Source organism: Clarias gariepinus, chromosome 16 (assembly GCF_024256425.1).
Source record: "Clarias gariepinus isolate MV-2021 ecotype Netherlands chromosome 16, CGAR_prim_01v2, whole genome shotgun sequence".
Taxonomy (NCBI): domain Eukaryota; kingdom Metazoa; phylum Chordata; class Actinopteri; order Siluriformes; family Clariidae; genus Clarias; species Clarias gariepinus.
In genome coordinates this window covers 28,342,441-28,364,419 of record NC_071115.1, presented here as the reverse complement: position 1 = coordinate 28,364,419, position 21,979 = coordinate 28,342,441, and the positions used below count along the sequence as shown (strand labels likewise).

Below are 21,979 nucleotides of genomic sequence, written 5' to 3'. Positions count from 1 at the left end.
ATGATCAAACAAAACACTATATTACACAAATCTAACCCGAGTAAATACAAAAGCAGTTTTAAATGATGATTTCCTTTATTAAGAGTAAAAAAAGCTGTCCAAACCTGGACACACCCTTGATCATGTATGCCTAAAATTAACAAATATGTAAGAACATAGTCAAAAATTTATATATATATATATATATATATTTTTACGGGGATACATGTTTTATTGTTTAACATTGAAAGGGTCATTGCGGTTGTATACAATCTCAGTCTTATTATAATTTTTATTATTATGAAGATTTAATATCTTTTCCATTTAGCTCCTTCTTTTGAGTAATTGTGCTTTGTCACTATATGTAATGCATTAATACTTTTCTAAATGTTACTAAAGGTAAATATTTGTATTTGTTTTATTATTATTTTTAAAATATATATATTTTTTTGTTGTTTTAATACATATTTCTGTTAAAATGTTTAAGCTTAGAATATATCCTGTGGAATCACATATAGCTGAATCATTAGCTTGCTAAACATGCTAGGAGTTCTGTGGTAAACTTTGGAATTTTAGATATAAAGTTGTTTATATATTCTGCCAGAGGAATCCTAGGGATAATGATAATAATAAGCAAGTTTGCTAAAAAGCTAACTATGTAGTTAGAAACATGTAAGAATTAACACTCGCTAGCTAGATAATGAACCTAGCGAGCTACTGAAAGTCCAAACAGCATTTGGTTTAGCTAACACAAGCTAACACTACCTTTTCGACAGACTGTTGATGGAAATGATGAAAGATGGCCATTTATCTGAGATCTTTACGTAAAAGACAGGAGATTAACATGAACCAGCTTATTAGTGTCGGTTCAGAGATTTTTCACTCTGTGTTATTTCTATCATATATGATAAACACTTGTTTTTTCCCCCAACAGGACTTTTTTTTTTAAGAAGTGCCTTAAATAAATCACCTCTAATCTAGGGATCTATAGTGTAAAGTTAAATCATTAAGATTATTTAAAAAGATGCTTAGGCATTATCTAGAGTTTGGAGAACTTTGTTATAACATTTATTCAGATCCCCCGACCCCAGCACTGAGCTCTGTATCACCAGGTGAGCTCAGGTGAGCTCAGATGTGCTGTTTAACACTGAGTGTTAATGATTCACATTTACAGCAGCGAGACAGTAATCAGTAGGGCTTGTACCAGGCAAAGGTCTCTCCGTAGTGACGGCTTCCCATCACTTCAGAGACGACGTCCATCGGAACAGCATCGAGGACGAGAATGGGGAAGGTAAGCCTACTTCTAAGAGAACTATATTAATAATATGAATAAATAGCAAGCGATATCATCCTTCTCTGAGTTTTCGGTTGGTTTAGAAACCGTTGGGTGCAAGAACTATTTGAAATAGTATTTAATTGTAATGATGTCACTTGCTTTGGGGATTTTAATGATCCAGGTTTGATCTGATTAATAGAGTGCTGATTTTCATAAAATCTGGTAAGAGTACAAAAGGACATGACTCTAATTACATTAAATATACACATATGGTAGGTGTATGTAATGTAATAATGTAATGTAATATTCTCAAATAGTTCCTGTGCCTTTACAAAATTATAGCATTTAAATTATAGCATTAAAAAAAACTGCCAAAAAAATGAACCCCTGGTTTTATTTTTTAATCTTCTTTTATCTTCTGCCTCATCATAAAAGTTTGAGACAGCAGTTGCAAAGGTCACTCATAAGAGCCATAATTCATGTTGATGCGTACATACGTATATCCAGAATACCCTAAAATAGACTATATATATGACAATACACTTACAGGTATATACTGTATTACTGCTTAGGTTTGTGTTAGCTTATAGCCTGGAAATTATTTGATTTCCAGAGTAAAATCTCAGGAAAGGATATTTAGTCTGTGTTGTTGTAACATGATTATAAAAGGCAGATACAACATTACATGAACGTTGAACTCTGATGTATAAAGGAGCTGTATAATAGTGGTACAGGTTTTTCACTCAGAATCCAAGGTGATGCTTACTTTTACACACAATTAATAGGAAATGCGTGATGATTGCTGTTCCTTTCACCTTTAAATCAATATATAAATATTTATAGGTGATACAGTATGAGACAGCAGATTATATTGTTATACAGTATGGAGTCGATCTTGGAAAATCTATTGGATTTCATGAGGGCTGATTTCGAAAGAATCGACTTTTGGTAGCATATTTGAAGACGTCTACACTAACACATGCCAAATATATTGAACCTTACACAAGACAGGAGTGTGTTTATTTAGTCACAAGATAAATGAGATTTGATTAAATTTATTCTCTAGATGAATCCAGATGGTCTTTAAATGCTAGAGCAGTTGTGTTGATCAAAACTTCTATTTTTAGAAACTTTTATCTAGAAAGGGTTTGCGCGTTCCTAATACCTATGTTTAATTTACACTGTAGCAGAAAAAGTTCATATGTCATCGTGTGAAGGGTTTCTCCAAGACACCACATATAAGATTAAACAGTGCAATGCTTTAATCATACAAACATTTTGTCGTGTAAGATTTATACAGATCACACATAGTTGACAATTCTGAAAACTGCATAAGGATATGTAACTGGTTTATTCAATTTACTGTAACGTATTTTACAAACCTATTTTATGTACACTTTTTATTTTCATGGACAGCTGGACGGCGGGGGAATGTTGACTTCGTTAATCCTGCTCACAACTCTTTTTGCAACATGTAAGTATCTAACTGAAGGGTAAAAACGAAACATGGACAGATTGCTAGCAAAAGTTCAAAGTTCAGATTATTATCTGTGCAATTTAAAGACACGAATGTCGATATGATGTACAAGCGTCCAAAAGGTATGCGGAAAAATCTTGTTTATTACTGACAGTGGTGAAAGATATCGTCCCCGATGGTTAGTGCTTTCTGATATTTTTCTTTAACTATAGTAACTGTTACATGCTTCCTTCCTCTTTGTTCCCCTAAGATCTTCCTCATTCCTTATATGGCACCACATCCTATGGTTCGCTACTGGATGTCAATAAAACTTCCCTCTCTTTCTATAGAACATACGAATGGCTGATGCTGAAGCATTTGGATTAGGACTTACCGTATATGCCTCTTCGTTCTGGGATTAAACCAGATAACATCCTGAAGCAATTTTCAAGCTTGGCAAAGCACAGCGGACAGATCTAGCGGATCTTCATTGATTCCAAACTTAGTACCAATATAGGACATACCTGTGGATATGATGCCCCTCCCTCTAAATAAAAAATACGTATCCAAATGTCCACAAATGCATATTAAATAAACCACTGGGGGTGAACTGTTGATGATCCACACCAGGGAATTGCGATTTATTATTATTTATTGATACTATTACCTCGCCAAAGTTGATTATTTTCCCATAACAGCACATCCAAAAGTGTTTTACTTCTCTTATACCACAGCAAAACTTACGATTACACTTAATGCTGTATAATACCCGTAAAAAACAAATCCCCAAGTCCCTGATCAACCCAGAGGAAACCCACCAAGCAGTGACAGAACATGCAAACTCTTAATGTTACAGATTTACACTTCTTCCAAAAATGATAAACAATCTTCTCCTCTCGATAATGTCGGATAACGTATTTAGGAGGAGAGCTTAATTAATGAGCACAGCCTGGGAATAATATCTGCGCTAGCCTTATCTTGCAGTTTGTATGCCAGGGCTCCTCAACATCATGTGCAATATGAATTAACAATATCATGTGCAATATCAGCAGTCTCTGGAACAAGAATTCTCTCCGGGATTAATAAAGTTTTATTGTATTGTATGGTATCATATTGTATCATGTCATATCATATCATATTGTATTGTATCGTATTGTATCTTTTTTTATCTTACAATAGGAGCAGTGCATTATAATACCTCTGTGATTCACCTTACGTATTCCACTACTGTCAGAGCTGGTGTTATGAATGTTAATCAAATCTTGTTCAATATTTAACATGACTGTGATATAATTAATAAGGATCTTAAAACATTGTCACTATATACATTACTAGTCAAAAGTTATGTAAACAACAACAACAGTCTGTTGTTATTTTAAGACACAAAGGTTCGCTGTTCTGGAATCTTTCTTGCATTTGCAAAACCCATCGAACACCATGATGAATCATTGCATATTTTGGACACATATTTTGGACGTCTTCAACATTGATTTACAGTGTAGAAAGAAATAGGCATGTGAAGGCTGTTAACTTCTAATGTAGAAATAAAAAAAACAACCAACTGTGTAGCTACACTTGGATTTTTAAATTTCTAGTTGAATAATAAAACCAGCATCTAAGATTTTGAATAAAAAAGTTATAATGTAATATTATTTTTTTTTGTTATTTTTTCAGGCTACAGTCAGAGTGTCCCGGTCATTAATATGTCTTCGGTGGAACTAAGGGAAGATCTTAAAAAAGGTATGTGCAGACATGCAGGTCATGCCATAGTCTAAGCAAATACTTGTGCTTATATGTGCCAAAAACCAAACTTGATAACGTGTCCTCAATACATCTGTTTCTAAACAGATACAAAACTCAAGTCGAGACAGGAAGAAGTAACTCTCCCAGCTATTTTTATGAACTAAAACAGATCATATTTTCTCCACAGGTGACTTTGCATTTAAAATCAGTGCATATGATCTAGACGGTGATCCATTGACCTATGAGATCGTCGACAAAAACAGTCACTTTAGGGTGTCTATAGATACTGGTGACGTGTTCATCGAAAATCCACTTGATCGAGAGGTGATTTTAGCTAAACATTTTCTCTTAAAAAAAATTATTTGTTGTTACAGTTGAAGCCCAGCATTTCACCTCTTTTCTCTTTTTGCTTCCCTCAGACTACAGACAACTTTCCGGCAAATGTTTCTGTTAGCGATGGAATACATAATCCGGTAGGTCTGATTTATACAATGTGGAAATCATTGGAAGTTCTTCATCGCTCTCTAAACTTAAAGCTCTTATTTTCAGACCAGAAAAACAATTATAATTGTGGTGCTGGACGCAAATGACAATGCACCAAAATTCGTAAATGAGCCGTACAACGTGAAACTGAATGAGGTGAGTGAAAAGCCAAAGAAAAAGATTGTACATTTCGGCAGAACAAATGAACACAGTGTCTTCAGTAGAATTTCAGTGGAATTTGTTTACGAGTTATTTTTTATCAATAATAGCATATTCTGACCAACATATATCGAAGAAATTCATAACGCTGTGATTTTCTTCTCGACATGTCGGATCACAGGACACTCCCATCGGCACTACGGTGCTGAAAGTGACAGCGACAGACCCTGATTATGGACAAGCCGGGATAGTCTATTACAGTATCGATCAGGTAGTTCATCTTCATGCAGCTCTTTAGATGTTCTTTAAATAGTTAATTAGAAGGAAAGCCTCTTCTCAGCACTGAAAAAAAAAAAAATAGAAAAGGTTAAAATGTTAAACTGTGTTTTTGCTTTTGAACAGGTTTTGTTTATGATTCTATACTTTCTAATGTTTTAGTCAGAAAGCTCTCTGATAGGAAAACACATCTGTTGTAAATGTGTACTTGGAATCTACTTAAAAGCTGCAAGCGTTTTTCCAGAAATGCACAAATTAATCAGAACCTTAAAGCAACAATGCATCATTATAATTCTGATTATTAACTTGTGTTCTTTTCTTTTAAATATCTATGTGTATTAGTCCAACCCAATTGAAGGATTCGACGTGTTCTCTATCGCAAGAATAGGAGGAAACATTGTGTTGAACCAGGCACTTGATTTTACGGAGAAGAGCAAATTTTATCAGCTACAGATCAATGCCACTGTGAGTCCTCCTTCATCCATTGCACATCTCAAAATTCAATTCTTGAGTTAGTTACAGATGGCCTTTTCCATGCAGGATACTATATGTAATTGGTTGGTTTAATTATTATTTTTATTTTTTTTTACATGCAAGTGGACCCAGGAACTGTTTATTAGGGATTATTGAGTTAATTGTGAGTGGATGTAAATTCGTGGGTTAGCACACAGCCACAATTTGTATCTGTATCTGTCTCCAAATATATTTAAAAATTTAAATGATGGGAATTGGGTCAAGAACTTTCCAACACAGTGGTAAACAGAATTGGTGGAGTTGCATTATTAAAAAAAATAATCAAAGATACTAATCAGAATTTTCTTGGAAGCATAAAGATTGGACTGTGGAACAATTGATAACGGTCAGGTGGGCTGATGAGTCAAGTCTTCAATGGTTGAACCGGAATAAGAAAGGGACTGCATGAAGAGAAATATTAAAGTATGAGTGACGGGAATTAAAAGTCTGTGGCTGCCACAAGGCGCTCTGGAGAACTGGAGCACTGACATGACAACGATTTATATCTAGTTTGTTGTCTTACTACAAAGTTAACGAATACACATCATGTTGATCCAGATTTATTCTTTTATCGCTTCAGGATGGCGGTGGTCCTCTTGACAACAATCCGAACTATGTTCAGTCATCCATCGGCAATGCCTACTTCACAGTAGTTGATGTATCAAACCGTGACCCTGAGTTTGTAAATCTCCCAGCCACAGCTAACGTAAAGGAGAACTCGGCTGCCGTACGTATCAGCATCTTCTTCTGTTAGTGTCTGGAAACCAGCACAAAGAATATAATACGATTTTTACAAGGTCTATTGTTGAAGCTTGCAAGCTTTACTAGCACATTTCTTTTGTATTTAATTGCAAACAGTTCTGTCTGTACATTTTGTTTATGTGTATTATCAGCGAGTGAGGCTTTATACACTTTGTTATATTGTGATATTTCTTTTTCTAGGGGAAATCTGTGTATCAGGTTCGGGCCAGAGATCCAGACACAGGGATCAACAACAAAATCAGTTACAGCATTCAAGGTGATTTTTTTTAACCCAAGTATACTTAACAACTCATTTAGAAACTTTTTTATTAAGATGAATAAGACAAATAAGAACTAGAACACAATTTACAGCCGTGCCCAAACGTTTTGAGAATGACACATGTTGTCAAGATGTTGAGAGCATGTCTCCAGTGTTTTGCCATAGCAAGCACCACCCACATATTCATTAGAAAATGTACCTCTGTAGTTAACAATTGTTTTTCTTTATACAGATGTCAATGTAAACGGTCTGTTCGAAATAAATCCAGATAATGGCATTGTTACTGTCATGGCCGACATTGACCGAGAGGCCATGCTAGACATTGATGCTGCTGTGCTGCTTACTGTGAAGGTAACAATCTTACCTAATAATGTATATAAATACTAAAAAAAAAGTGTTTTAATGGTAGATGTTGATGCAGTGCTTTATAATACGTGCATGTTCAATATTATTTATAAGATCTTAATATTTAAATGTGTGTCTTGATTTATAAGGCATAAATTCCAACAGCTTTTCCAATTGGGTTACAATTCCTCACGCTCTTGGCATTTTTCCCAGGCTACTGAATCTAACTTGGATGTGAATGGGGTCTATGCGAGTGCCACAGCTATTCTCACTATCCAGATCGAGGATGAGAATGACAATCCGCCACTGTTTTACACGTGCGATGAGAAGGCTTGCACACAGACCGACGTCTTCAGCGCCGAAGTGGACGAGCACACGGCCACCGGTCTGTCCATCACAGGACTAAACATGAGGGTCAAAGATAGAGATGCGGTAAGATGAAGCTTATTTTCAGCTTATTTACTTGCAAGGACAGACTGGAGGATGTCCTAACGTCCCATTTTATCCAAAGCAATACAACTTTAGCTTGTCATCATCCAAATGATGCTTAATGCATTGATTCTAGCCAAATTGGCTCAGAACAACTTGGACATAAATAGTTTTTGAAGTTGCTTTTTATATTATTTATTGCAGGGTGAGAACAGCCGTTTCCTGCTCAGCCTTGAGGGATCAGCTAAGGATTTGTTTTCTGTCTCACCCACAACTGACATGTCGGACCGAGCTGTGCAGATTCTGGTCAAAAACCCAACTGATATCGACTATGAGAGAAATAAAACCTTGATCGTACAGGTATGAGTGTGAACAAATGCAGTGGATTCCAGCAGCACAATATGTCACTGGTTAATTGTAAAAGTTGTATTCACATTGTATTAGTTTCTAAAATAAAAATATTGTTAGGAATAAACACTGAATAGGGGTTTTTATTTCTTTACTATAAAATATGCTTTTTTGTGCTATTATGGTTGTTATATACGGCTGAGGGGTTCTATCTTCTACTAATCTATTTTCTAGACAGCAAGTTGGGTTATAAATATAACATTCAAATTATTATATAATGAAACAAAGTGTAACATTAACAATATTAACAGCAACATGTATTACGAGGACATAATTGCTTATTACAAGTCTCTGATCAACCCAACACTTAAAGGTATTCTTTGGTTTATGTAGGTGGTGGCCAAGGATGCCGGAAGACCAGATTTTGTCAACACAGCTACAGTCACCATTAAAGTCAACGACATCAATGATAACTTCCCCATATTCGCAGAAGATGTTTATAACTTATTTGCCCCAGAGCACTGTGAAAATGGCCTCATCTTGGAAACCATTACGGTATGGATGGGCTATAGCTTAAATTTGGGTTTAATTCAAGTTTGGTATAAAGGTTGGGGTTGATGACAGGTTGGGTTTTGTTATTAGTCTCTGCCCAATATTAGTTTGGGTATAATCCCATTAAGCCTCAGTTTGGATTACTATAAATTCAGGCTAAGTATTGCTTAGGGGATGGTCTCAGTTAGGGCTCAGTACCAGTTCATGTTTAATATCAGTTTGGGTTAAGTGGAGGGTTAGGAAAAGTCTCTTAAAAGGAAAAGTTGGTATTTTGTTTTAGTTTTGGTTTATTGTTAAATTAGGGTAAATCTAAGTTTGGATTTTGCTTGATCCTGCTGTGGTTTTGATCTTAATCAGTTTTAGTATCAGTTTAGTTTTTGTCTCAGTTTGGGTTATTCTCATATTGGTCTTGGTCACAGTTTAAGATTAGTCTCTATTAATTGGGTTAAGTCTAGGTTTCAAACTAGTATGAGCTTAGGCTTTACATCAGTTTGGTCTTAGTCTCAGTTTGAATTTAGCTATTTTAGTTTGGGTCAGTCTTATTTTGGGCTTGATCCCAGTTTGGGGTTAGTCTCATTATGGTCTTGGTTTCATTTTGGGCGAGTCTCAGTTTTGGGATGAATGTCAATTTGATCTTAATCTCAGCTTGGGTTAGGTTTAGGCTTAAACCTGTTATGGGGTTGGGCTTGGTATTAGTTTGGATTTAGTAAAATTTTTGTTAGTCTAAGTTTGGGTGAAATTAGAAACAAATTGAGGGTAGTATCATATTTGAGTTTGGTTTTAGTTTGGGATTAAGGCTCTGTTTTGAGCTTAGTATCACAGTTTGGTCCTGTTTTTGCTTTGGTTTTAGGGTGTGAATCACTGAGCTTTCACATACTGTACTTGTTTTGTTTCCTTCAGGCAACAGACGCTGATGAGCTGGACAATGACCACCTTACCTACAAACTGATGCCTGACAGCTTGTAAGTACTGTAAATGTGTCAAACACTGTATATCACATACTGTATGTCAGTTCCACATTATGTCTCTGTGTTAGATCAGAGTCGACATATTTACATTTACTTACTTATTGCTTTCAGTCATGTGTGTGTGTGTGTGTGCATTTAGTGAACCAGTTTCGCAGCAGTTCATTTTAATGCATTACCTAATGACTCTGAATGGGAGTCATCTCACCTTATGATTTCCTTTTCTTTGCTTCCGTTTCACAGACTCGAGATATTTGATGTTTTCCCTAAAAACGGGACTGTTTATGTGAAAAACGGAAACAAGCTGGATCGCGAGCGCAAGAACTCGTACCCTGCGACGCTGCAGGCCCGAGACTTAGCAGGGAACGTGGGCTCCACCGTGCTGGAGATCACCATTAAGGACATTAACGACGAGGCGCCGCAGTTTTTCAGAGACAAATACGAGTACTTTATTCGTGAGAACGAAGTACTGAAGGCTCAAGTGGAGGTGAGAAATAATACCATTCAAACTAATACAGTACAAGCTACAAGCTGATGGAGTAGTATGGATGAAGTGTGGTGGACATTCCATAAACCAGACTCACTTCCATCATGAGCTAGTCTGGTTATTTTTTAAAGGGAATAAAAAACATCCTTTTTGTATGAATTACATATACAGTAGTTAAAAATTGAAACTATTGAGACTTGAAAGAATGTAAATACAGCTTCAAGGGCTTAAACAATGTTTGGATCTTTGTTTAGGCTCGAGACGATGATGAGCCAGGCACTCCCAACAGCCAAATCAAGTACGGCATTGAACCTGATAATTACAGTGATAACTTCACTATCAATGAGGACACCGGGTTTATAAAGAGCAACGGCCCTCTGGACCGCGAAGCCATCGATAGCAAACTGGAAGGAAAGATTACACTGAACGTGACAGCCACAGACATGGGCACGCCACCTCTGTCTTCTATGGTCAACGTCATCATTTATGTCGAGGTGAGTGTTCAGGCACTTTAGTTAAGTCAAAAAAGGTTGCTGCTTTAAAATGTAGTCAAGAAATAAAAAGTCAATTGTGAATGTTTTTACTTAATGAATTTTAAATCGAAATTAAATTCCGCATTTTATCTTTTAATCCAGGATGTAAATGACAATACTCCCGTGTTCCTGCAATCAGAATACACCTTTCATGTAAATGAAAGCGAAAGAGGCAAGTTGCTTTTGTGTGCTTATTTACTCAAGTTAAATCATTATTATTCTTAATGCTCTATAATTAATGTTGACTGTGGAATTTGTTAAATACAACCTTGCATGTATAACCTACCCAACTTTTTATACTTAATGTCTTAAGAACTTCTGCATGATGATAGTCTTACGTTATAAAAATATACAAGAGTTAAGTCTAAGAGCTAAGCTTAAACTTCTACCTGGGATCTTTTACTGTTTCTTTTACTGTTTCTTTCCATGTACACTGATCCGATAAGATGCACAAAGCATTTAATCACAATTTAACTCATTTTGCGTAAAAATGTGGTTCTGCATGCTGTGAAGTGTTTAATCTGCCCAGAATGAAACAGAAGTTGTTTTTTTCTTCCTCAGACTTAAGGTTAGGTTATTTTTGTTTTGATTGGTTACAAGACTCCAGTATTATCTATTATTGGTTAGATTAGTTTTCCATGTAGGAAATGCGAGCCAATCAGTGCTCCTTCCTCAGCCAGAGACTCAGTGGATGAAAGTCGGACGTAAAACTGGTGAAAGAACGTCACAAACGGAAGCAAAATGTCCTTTCTGTAAACTCATTAAGTCATTTAATGTTACCCTGACATGGATTAAAACATGCACAAAAAGAATATATTTATTCCAACAAGAGAGAAATGATCAGATCAAATGTTTACATGGCTAATATTTAACTATGGAATGGGTTATTAAACGTTTACACCGCCACGTCAGACTGTTCCATCTAAGGTCTGAGATGGTTACATGATGAATTTTTATTCCGATTGTCCGGTTATTTGTATCATTAGTGGATTATTCCATGTCAGCACACTCACTGTGTGCATCATTCCACATGAGCGAGTTCAAACTGTTATCTGTACATCATCTGAGGACACGGCAAAATTTTTTAAATGTTTTTCTTAGCTCATCAGGTTAAGATGAAAAGCAAGAAAGGAGGCAAATTAACTGCAAAGTACAAACCAATGTGAGCTAGCTAGCCAGCTAACTCATAAGCTATAAAATGAGTGTAGCCCCTTTGAGATCTGTTTCAAATAAAAAAGTAAAAATAATCAGAATATTTAGGCATGTTGTATGAAAAATGTCAGTAATTAAGTTTTAATTATTAAAACCATTGTATAAAACCAGTACTGCACTTGCAGTCTTGTGGTTAACTTGGTGATTGTCATGGCTGCGATTAGCCATTTAAATTATGTCTCTCTGCACTGCAGTAAACATGCGAGACAATACAAGACAATTTGAGACCTTTGGGAATTATTTCAAAGTAAAAAAGAAATTATAATAATGAATAAATCATGTACATCTTTTTACAGGCGCAACTGTGGGTTATGTGTATGCGACCGATGCCGATCAAACCATTAACAACAACCGCATATCCTTCAGCATTAAAAACATCCTCTTCCTGTGCGTGTCTGAGCCTGATGGAGAAGACTACCGAGGTAAGGTCATGGTGGATCCAGATGCAGAGTTGGACTTTGAGGCTGTAGTGGAATACACGATCATAGTTGAGGCCACAGACATGGGAGGGAAGACCGCTACGTGCACGGTGAATATAGTGGTGGAAGACGTAAACGACACGCCGCCTGTTTTCCCTCCTGGTATAACAATGAAGGTGGAGGAGAACACACCAGCGGGGAAGGAAATCGGAAAAATTGACGGGAACGACAAGGACACGAACGCCTTGCTGGTCTATGAGCGTGTTTCCAGTTTGTGCTTTTACAACAGTACATGGGCTCCATGTATAGAGGAATGGTTCGATGTGAAGAGTGATGGCAGTGTGATCACTGCAAAGGACGTAACTATCGATTACGAAGAGTGCACTCAGGTGAAAATGACGGCTCGGGTCGTGGACCTTAACACGCAGAAGGGGATGAACAGCACCGATGGTGAGTTAAAACAATGTACAGTATAAGGAATACATACAAAACGACCTCAGACAAATATATTTACTTACAGTTCACATGATGCACATGCACATATTTTCATTACCTTTTCTGAAAAAGGGGCCAATTAAAAATGATTATTTGAATGATATAAACTTAGACGGCTCAAAGATGATTATCTTTGTGCTCACGGGTCCATAGAATTATCACAGCATCTTAGTGGTCCAAAACAGGATGCACTACTAAAGGCCCATTGGGGTAGGACTTGTGCTGCCCCATGGCAGGGAAGAAGCTACAGAAAAGGCGGTTGATAAAAGGGTTGCCATGTCCGATTTAAAATTTGGATTAGACATGTTATAATTGTTAAGTAATTTAGAGAAATTCATATGGGTCAACAGAAAAACAAACAAACAAACAAAACATGGGGCATAAGGAAGAAAAAAGCATTTAGTTCTTTTTCCATTCTTGTATTTGCTTGGTTTTATGCAATTAGATTTTAAATCAGATTTGAGCCCCTATTGTGCCCTTATATTTTAAGAAACATCGTCCGGCTCAGTGCACAGACTCGCCCAGTTCTGCCCAGCTTTGCCCAGTTCTGATCACTATTCTTCAGTGAGCTTCAGTGAATAAGGCTAGGCTAGCAGAAGGTAGCTACCTGCTAATAGATAGCCTAACCTTCATCAACTCTTAAGAAGGACTAGGTTAGCTATTAACTTCTATTTAGGTTAACCATTAGCGGTTAACTTTTTAAATTTCTATATATCATTATTTTATTTATAATGCTAATATTAAGGATGTCATCACCTTACATATATTTTTCCCCTTATTTTGTTCATCAGAAGTGCAGAAAAGACTAAAAATGACTGATCAGGTCCCAAACATGGTCGTTACTGGTCCCTGAATTCTGATTGGCTAGGAAAATGCACTTCCTCAAAGGGGTTCTCGAGGGCAGTTTATTTAAAGCTACAAACACTGAAATGGTGTGTTTGGAAATGGAGTGTAACAGAAAGAAAATCCATCAACCAGAGTAACCACAGTCTAAAATTAGTTTCAGCTGGAATGTTAACAGACACATTTTGCAGACCTCTAAGTCGAATTCGTTTAAAATAGAGTATGTGACCTTTAAAAACACTGCAGCCATCAAGGTATTGTTTTCCGTCATAAAATCTGAATTTAATCTGATAAATCTCTGCAAACCGAGGCAAAGTGTAATCTTAAATTTTAAGCAGATATTCCATGCCAATATTATACAAGATATTCCATGCATACAATGGGCGTTCAAGTCCAACCAGGACTTCTGATTGTGCAGAATAACAATGCAGTTATAAGTGTAAAAACACTTCCACTGAAACGACTGTACAAGTTCCACTGAATGACTGCATTGGCTTTGAGCCACCTCGGCCGAGATCATTTACAGACGCATGACGTTCTTTTAAACTTTCGCATCGTCCAAATGTTTTAGTTCAGCTGAGATGCTCATCACTTACTGTGCTTAAAGTCTTCTGTAAATATCAATTACTTTTTATACCATCGTTTACCAGAAATATCATTATATGTCCTGGCTTGAGTTGAACGCCCTGCACAGCCCTGTTTTTTGTTTTGTTGTAATGAATTATTTTCATTTCTTTCAGGTGTTATCACAATTGATATAATAGACTTAAATGACAACGCACCCGTGTTCATCCCTGTCCAGGACTTTTTTGGTAAATCTTAAAAATAACTATGTTTTTCAGAATTTATGCAACTTACGTGTGCTACATTTGTCTTTTTTTTTTTATTATTATTTGAACATTACAATAATGTTAACTAACGATTATTAATAAATGCTACATTTCTGCATTTCAATTTCCTTTTCCCGTTATACAATATATTTTAGAAACAATAAATTAAAAGATGCAAAGAAGAAATAAAAGTAACAGAGTAATAAGATGCTTTTATCTTGTAGTCCTGATTGCTGAGAACACCGAGGAAGGCAAGAGTGTGGCCCGAGTGCTTGTAAGTACTTTTTAATCCTTTTTAGTGACATTTATATTGAGAATTCCACATAATATTTATTTGTTTATAAACAAAAAAGTTCTAGGTACCTAGGCAATCCTATACCATTTTCCTGTTAGACTTTATGTCAGGTCTGTGGGACATGCTGACATTCGCTTTGATCAAGAAGGTCATGTGGCCACTAGTAAAAGTTATACACTGTGGTGTTTCCTGTGTATTTATGTGTACTTCATTGATCTTATTTTTACTTTTGTTGTTGTCGCTTTTTTTAAAAGGCTATGGACAGAGATTCAGGAGAGAATCAGAAAATTGAATTTGAAGTCGTATATGTGGAATTCGTCAGCACCAACACGGACGAAAAGCCGCAGCAGACAGACCTAATTTTTTCTGCCGAGACTGAGCAGCCTGATACTGAGAACCGCTACGGGGGAATAATCAGGTAAGATGGCGCTGTTAAATTCTTGATCTTGGTTGGTCAGAAGGTGTCAGATAAAAGACAAATCACAGCTTCCTATTAATGCTCTCATTTTTCTACAACTATCTTCTACTAAATGGATTCCTAATCATTCTACAACCGTAAGATTAATTGAAGAGAAATGGACAATATGGCCTGTTTTAGTACGTAAACTTTGGAATCGTTGGATAAATGCTGCAGTGTAAGAGCAATAAAACACTTCAAGATGCTGAATATTAAAAATATTCATATTCCGGGTGGTTACAGTACCCATGGTACACCATCCTGCTTCAGATTATTTCCTGTTAATTTCCCCCAAGCTGTTTTAAAGCTTTCCCTAGATTTATGCAAAATATTTAAATGAACAAATCTGTTTGTGATGGTGTGCTGTTCCTCAGGTCTAAGAATATCCTGCAAGCTGATAAAGAGGGGAAGTACTTGGTGACAGTAACGGCGAAGAATGTCATTCTCAGTACAAACGAAACACTTCAGGTGAACACCGTGACACCGGTTTTACCCTACTGTTACTTTTCAATTTATATTGAAAATTTTACTTTTATCCTTGGGGTCAATTTGACCCCAGCAATTTCAACCTCCAGAAAATTATCATAAAATATCGTATCGTAAAAAAAATTGTTACCGAAGTTAATGTATAAAAGTCATGAAATATGTAGCAAAAAATTTAATTTTAATCATTAATTTTGAGATTTAAACATTGAATGTGGTCAAAATGACCCCAAAGATATTAGGATGTTTAACCTCTTCTTTTTTCCAATCAGGTTCCCTTCTTTGCCTGATATCCTACTTTGTTAGTTGTGTGGTGGTCTGGAGTTCTACTGCTAATAATAGACATAATACTTTACAGAAATATTGTTATTTAGTCTACTTTCTGACCTTGCATTGATCTTGTGCCATCTTGCTGTTTAACAAAATCGAATGTCAAGATTCCCTGTATTATTATTTTTTTTTTAAAGATCATCACGGTGGACAAGTCTTACAAGGTCAGCCTCCGATTTGATTCGTCAATAATTGAAGTCAACAATAATCTGGAGGACATCAGATAGTGAGTGTTGCTAAATCAGGGCACACATGCTTCAGCTCTTTCTCCATCAGTTTATATGTTAAACAAAAAAGAGGTGAAACCCTGCTGATGTGTAATGTCTTTCAGCACCCTGGCGGGAGCCACGAAAGCGATGGTGCATGTCGTTAAACTGACACCAGAAACAAGTCGCATAACACAGAGGTATGTGTAGTAAACTTTATTGGTATTAGTATTAAAATCCAATAACTTTCATATGTGATACTACAGCCAGACAATATGGAGATGGCACAATAATGCTGTTTTGTTTTGTTTTAATGAGTATAAAATGTTCAAATTTATTATATAATGATTTCCTCATTTTCGCCACTTCAATTGACGTTCAATAATCATTTCAAAGTTTCATCTGACACATCATGCTTTTTATCTATTTGAAGCAGCAAAATGTCACTAATGTGGTAGGAAGCAAATTCAAATCATTATGATGTTGAGCTTCATCTTACCTTTTTTTGTTTGGTTCTCAGGAAGGTGATAACCCTTCTAGAGGTGTACTTCGTATTCCCGAATGGGACAGCTCTCAACTCCGAAGCTGTGGGAAAGATCCTGAACTCGCAGGCCGTGTATGAAGAGTACGGTTACACCTTGCAGCAGTTCGGTCTCGCCGGCATTGTAAGAAACAGAAAAAAATTGTGGCTTCTTTATCATATTTATGCTGTATACAGATTATACTGTATATTGATCTTCAGATTATTTCTATACAGTATAAGCACTGTATAGTAGTGTCTTAAACAATGCTAAATTGGGGTTTGCTTTCTCTTGATAATTACTTTTGCAGTCCGGAAACATACCGGTAGAGAAAACAAACAACACAGTGTTGTTTATCATGGTGGGACTCGTGGCAGGGCTCGTGATCGTCCTGATCGTAACCACAACGTCGATGGTGTGCATAAGGAAAAAGTAAGACATAAAACCATTATCGTGCATTAATGCGTTCAAATAAAAGTCGCTCTGAATGATGCCATCTGCTAAATGCAGTACATGTACTACATTAGGAGCAGCTTTTATGAATTATGATGGAACAGAAAATAGAAATATATATAAAAAATACAGTATTATGCAAAAGTCTTGAGCCAACCCTCATTTCTTCATATTTTGCAAAGACTTTCTCGTGTTTTTTTTTAATGTTCTCTTAAAATTAGAAGGCATGAACCAGTGAGAAACAGGTGCAGATAATGACAGATGATCAGGCCGGTGATTAGTTTACTGGTGATGCTGGATGCTGAGTGGTTGAAACAGACGAGAGGGGAGATGAGGCTGCTGCTAAGTTTGTTACATAAGCAAGCAATTTTTAAAAATCTTTACAAAAAACTTTACAAAAAAAAAAAACATATGACAAAACTTGTCAAAACTAAATTTAGGGTTTTTTTAATCACCCATAATGGGTTACTCAGTTTCTTGTTAGAAGTGAAGTGAGTGCACTAAACTAACTAACTAACTAAAAACCTTTGAAATCCCAAATCTTTTTGTCTGCTCTTAAGTGCAGGTGTGTAATAGTTTGCCCCAAATCATTTATACTGCATTATGCCATCCATGAGACGTCATGATATAATATTGCTCCAGATGATGTTTAATTTACTCTTAAAATATGATGAATTTGCGGTTTACCTTTCTAGATACAAGACAAAGCTAAAGGCAGCCAAGGCCATGAACACGGCAGCCATGGCGGTTGATGAGTACCAGAAGGATGGGCCTGTTGTTCCTGGAACCAACAAGTACACCAGAGAGGGGTGAGACACACACACACACACACACACACACTCCTGCCACATAATTTAATATATGGACTATTAACAACATGCAGCATAATACATTTATGTGTCATGATCTATTGTGTAATCTATTGTCTATTGTGTATGTATATTCTATTAAAATAAATTAATTAATAAATATCATATCATCATATCAGTTCTACAGGTTTAGCTGTGTTTAAAAAAAGCTTAAATTTGTTAAAATATACATGAGGTTTAGAAACGCCCGAGTGCTGTTCTTTACTGCGTAATATTAGCTATGTAAGCTAGTCAGTAAACTCTCACACACTATAGCATAATGAACTAGCCGGTGTTTGTCTCTGTGGGATTTAACCCAGCACTGAGTTACATTTTCATATTTCTAGTTATTTTTCTATTTAACAATACGTAAACTTGTCAAAATGTACAAACAAACCCATCCCCAACCTTAGATACGATAGCTATAGCTCACTGGTGACTGGCTGCTAGCCAACTACTACTGTCTAGCTAACTACTAACTAGCATGGCACAAGTGATATTCAATTCAATTTTATTTGTAAAGCACTTTTAACAATTGTCAATTTTTTATTGATTTTTTTTAATTAAAAAGACTTTTTCTATTTTCATTATGTCAACAGTAGCGTGTCTACGATACAATAGCTACCTCACTAGCAACTGCCTGCTAGCTAACTACTGAGCTATCTAGCTAACGAATAACTAGCATGGCACAATTGAGTTTCAGATATTTTCTTTTTTTTAGCCTTAAAAAGATTCATATTTGTATTTGTATTTTTTTCTTTTTTTCTTTTAGCCACCAAAACTGTTCAAATGTGGCATAACAATCAAAAGGTTGTTTATTTACCTCACACATTAGCTTAGCCTTAGTTGTTGTTGTTTTTCATTTTTAGCTTAGCACTGATGCGCTTTCAATTTAACCCCCTTCAATAACAAGGCGACTGTGTGGTAAATGTTTTGGTGTTTGTTCTGCAGGGCGAACCCGGTCCTCAACCTCAACATTGATGCGTCCACAGACCTGGGCTTTGATGAGGAGGCGTCTAGTGCAGACAGAGAGAGGTAACTTTCACCACACACCATGCTTTCTGTATTATTTTCATACGCAGTTAACGCATTAATGGAAGACTTGCCTCTGAAACACATTACTTACTTTTATACTGAATAATTTAAAATATGAATCTGGCGCTAATTTGTACAGCGGATGTTTTTTTTCCATTATTCCTGTGTGGATACATTGTATTTTTATATCAGCAGTGCCTTTTCTGTTTTCGTTCTGACAGATAAGTTAAGTGCATTAGGAATTAGAGACAATAGGCTGTCTTTTTGTGTGGTTCTAATTATGTGTGTGCTCTGTGTGTTTGTAGCCTCAATTCTCTGGATGACAACATGGACATGAATACAGCTGACAAGGACACAATGCCAATGATGGTAAAGCAAACAAACAGACAAACAAACAAACAAACAAAAACCCTAACATGGTAGTAATGAAGGGCATGTGTACAGGATGTGGAAAAGGAAGTGTATATAATGCTGTTATGTATAGTAATGGTAGGATGGATGGTAGGATGGATGGATAGATGGATGGATGAAACGATGGACAGACAGACAGACAGACAGACAGACAGATGTAAGGACTACCTGTTGGTTATGATTGATGGCTGGCTGGCTGGATGGATGAATGAATGCCTGGCTAGCCGGATGGATAGATGGACGGACAGATGGACAAATAAAAGGACAACATGCTAGCTATAATGGCTGACTGGCTGGCTGGCTGGCTGGCTGGATGGATGGATGAGTAGACAGATGGATAATAAGTGCAGGGGTGAATGGAAAAATCGAGCTATGATGGATAGGTGGACATATGGATAGATGGACAGGTGGAAATTAAGATATGAAAACAGGTGGATAGACATCTAGCTAGCTATGATGATGGGTTGTGGACAAATGGATAGATGGATGGAAACATGACGGAAGATCAACCATAACATTAACACCACATAACGCTAACACTATCAATTATAAACCAGTAAATTGGTAAATGGATCCTGGGCCCCAGACACCACAGCACACCCCCAGAGGTCTTGCAGAGTCACGGTCCAAGAGGCCAGAGCTGCTCACACAACACAAGAGGAACACAATACTAGGCATAATGTTTTGTGCTGTAAAATGTTGGCTGATCAGTATATATATTCAGGAATGTATTTTGTCTTTGCTAGGCCATTGAGGAAGAAGAAGAGGAAAATGACGGCGACCATTCGTACATCGAACCGCTGGGTGCAGCCTTGGCTCAGAGAGGGAAGAAGAAGGGCAAAGCCTCAGAGAGTCCCAGCATCACCTTCTCCAACCCTGCATTTGACGCCACCACAGACCTATAACATTCCAACTGTTCTATCACTCAGGTCTGGGCTGATACTGGAAACACCACCACTCACTTAAGCACAAGTCGTACGGTTTTACGGCTACACAGAACAGTGCACAGTCACCTCATGTGGCAAAACATGCCGTGTTTTTTTGTTTTTTTTTATGTTTCGGGAGGTTATTTGACTAGAAAATAAAAATTTCTCTATTGAGCAAATTTCAGCAAATTTCATAACGATAAGAAGCATTAATTTATGTTGATATTAAACAGTTTACAGAGAAATTATCATCCCTGTTTCTTTATATTTGTACTGTAATTCATTTTATTATATTTCACAATTATAATTTTACTTGGCTACACATTTTTATATACAGTATATATTTCGATTGATGTATTTTTTCCTATTATATTTTCTGCTGTAACTTGTGAAGTTATTCTAATCCTTATTGGAAATAAATATTTATACCACAGTGCTGCTGATTCCACAAATCTGATTGGTCAGAAGGCATTGGTTAGTTTTCCATAACAGCAGCTCTGACAGTAGTACCGCTGCTTGAACTTGACCTTAGACATTTCTATATTTCCACCACTCATCCACAGGGACTTTTATGAGGGACAGAATACAATAATACCAGAATTTTTAAAAACTTTTTTTGTTGAAATGTTGACTGAGACACTTTGCTAAACTTTCATAGAAGGGGCACATAGTTTTTCACCATGGCAAAGACTTCAGATGGAAGGTCGTGTTTTTTTTTTGTTTTTTTTTTGGATGATGGTTCATGACAATATTTATTTTGTCTTTTCAATTTCAAGAGAGAAGAAATAATGGCTGGTATGACATGTAATGACTGTTTATAGCTGCTAAGAGGAAATAACTTGTTTCATGGACATTCCAAAACATTAAATACATTATTCATATTAAATTATTAAATGTACAATGTGAAATTCTTTGACCAAATAAAATTTGTGAATCTTAGCAAATTTGGTGTTGTATGAAATAAATTAAACACTTTTAAAAGAAAATATTCAATTTCAGGGTGAGAGCAGGAACTCCACTTTACCTTCATCTGTTTTATTCCTAAAATATATATAACACCATGTGTGTTATGCAGCTGAAAGTACAGTACAATATAACAGAAATTCTTTAAATTAACATGAAGTCCAGTTCAGCATAGGGATGAGTCAGTAGGTGCAGAGGGCAGATGGATCTGGATCACTGGGAGCACAGGAGCAGGATGTGTAGCTCCAGCCATCATAAAACAGAATCCAGCTGGAGCTGGTCTTTCTCTGGATGCCTCAGGATCCTCGCAGGGTTGGCCTTCGTCTACTGAAGCTGGTACAATCTCCAGATGCTTCGGAATGGGTAGAAAAATACAGAACAGATGGAGAGAATTAGCGTAGTTGCCATTCAGGATAGATGTACTGAAGTATGAAGTTATGGGATGAGTTACGCGTATGCCAGATTAAAGAGATGCGTCTTGAGTCTATTTTTAAACTGGGAAACTGTGCCTGAGCCCCGAACACTGTCTGGAAGGCTACTCCAAAGCTTTGGAGCTAAATATGAAAAAGCTCTACCCCCTTTTGTAGATTTTGAAATTCTAGGAATTACAAGAAGTCCAGAGTTTTGTGATCTTAAGGAGCTTGGTGAATTGTAGCGTATCAGAACACAGGACAACCACCTACTGTA

The 21,979-nt window shown here is 36.5% G+C and overlaps 1 protein-coding gene across 1 annotated transcript; it reads left to right on the top strand.

Annotated features, from left to right (window-relative positions):
• The first annotated feature begins 1,261 nt into the window (after positions 1-1,261).
• On the top strand, positions 1,262-21,267 carry cdhr2 (cadherin related family member 2). The gene is made up of 31 exons (XM_053514324.1): positions 1,262-1,270; positions 2,672-2,729; positions 4,386-4,451; positions 4,642-4,778; positions 4,874-4,927; positions 5,004-5,093; positions 5,278-5,367; positions 5,715-5,837; positions 6,466-6,612; positions 6,828-6,903; positions 7,139-7,257; positions 7,465-7,683; positions 7,885-8,040; positions 8,422-8,583; positions 9,481-9,542; positions 9,789-10,032; positions 10,287-10,526; positions 10,668-10,737; positions 12,074-12,646; positions 14,275-14,346; positions 14,589-14,638; positions 14,914-15,077; positions 15,491-15,584; positions 16,067-16,155; positions 16,261-16,335; positions 16,656-16,800; positions 16,967-17,088; positions 17,805-17,918; positions 18,909-18,992; positions 19,298-19,361; positions 20,150-21,267. Exons 1-31 carry the CDS (start codon positions 1,262-1,264, stop codon positions 20,306-20,308), a joined length of 3,927 nt encoding a protein of 1,308 aa, XP_053370299.1. The 3' UTR covers positions 20,309-21,267.
• Positions 21,268-21,979: the final 712 nt, after the last annotated feature.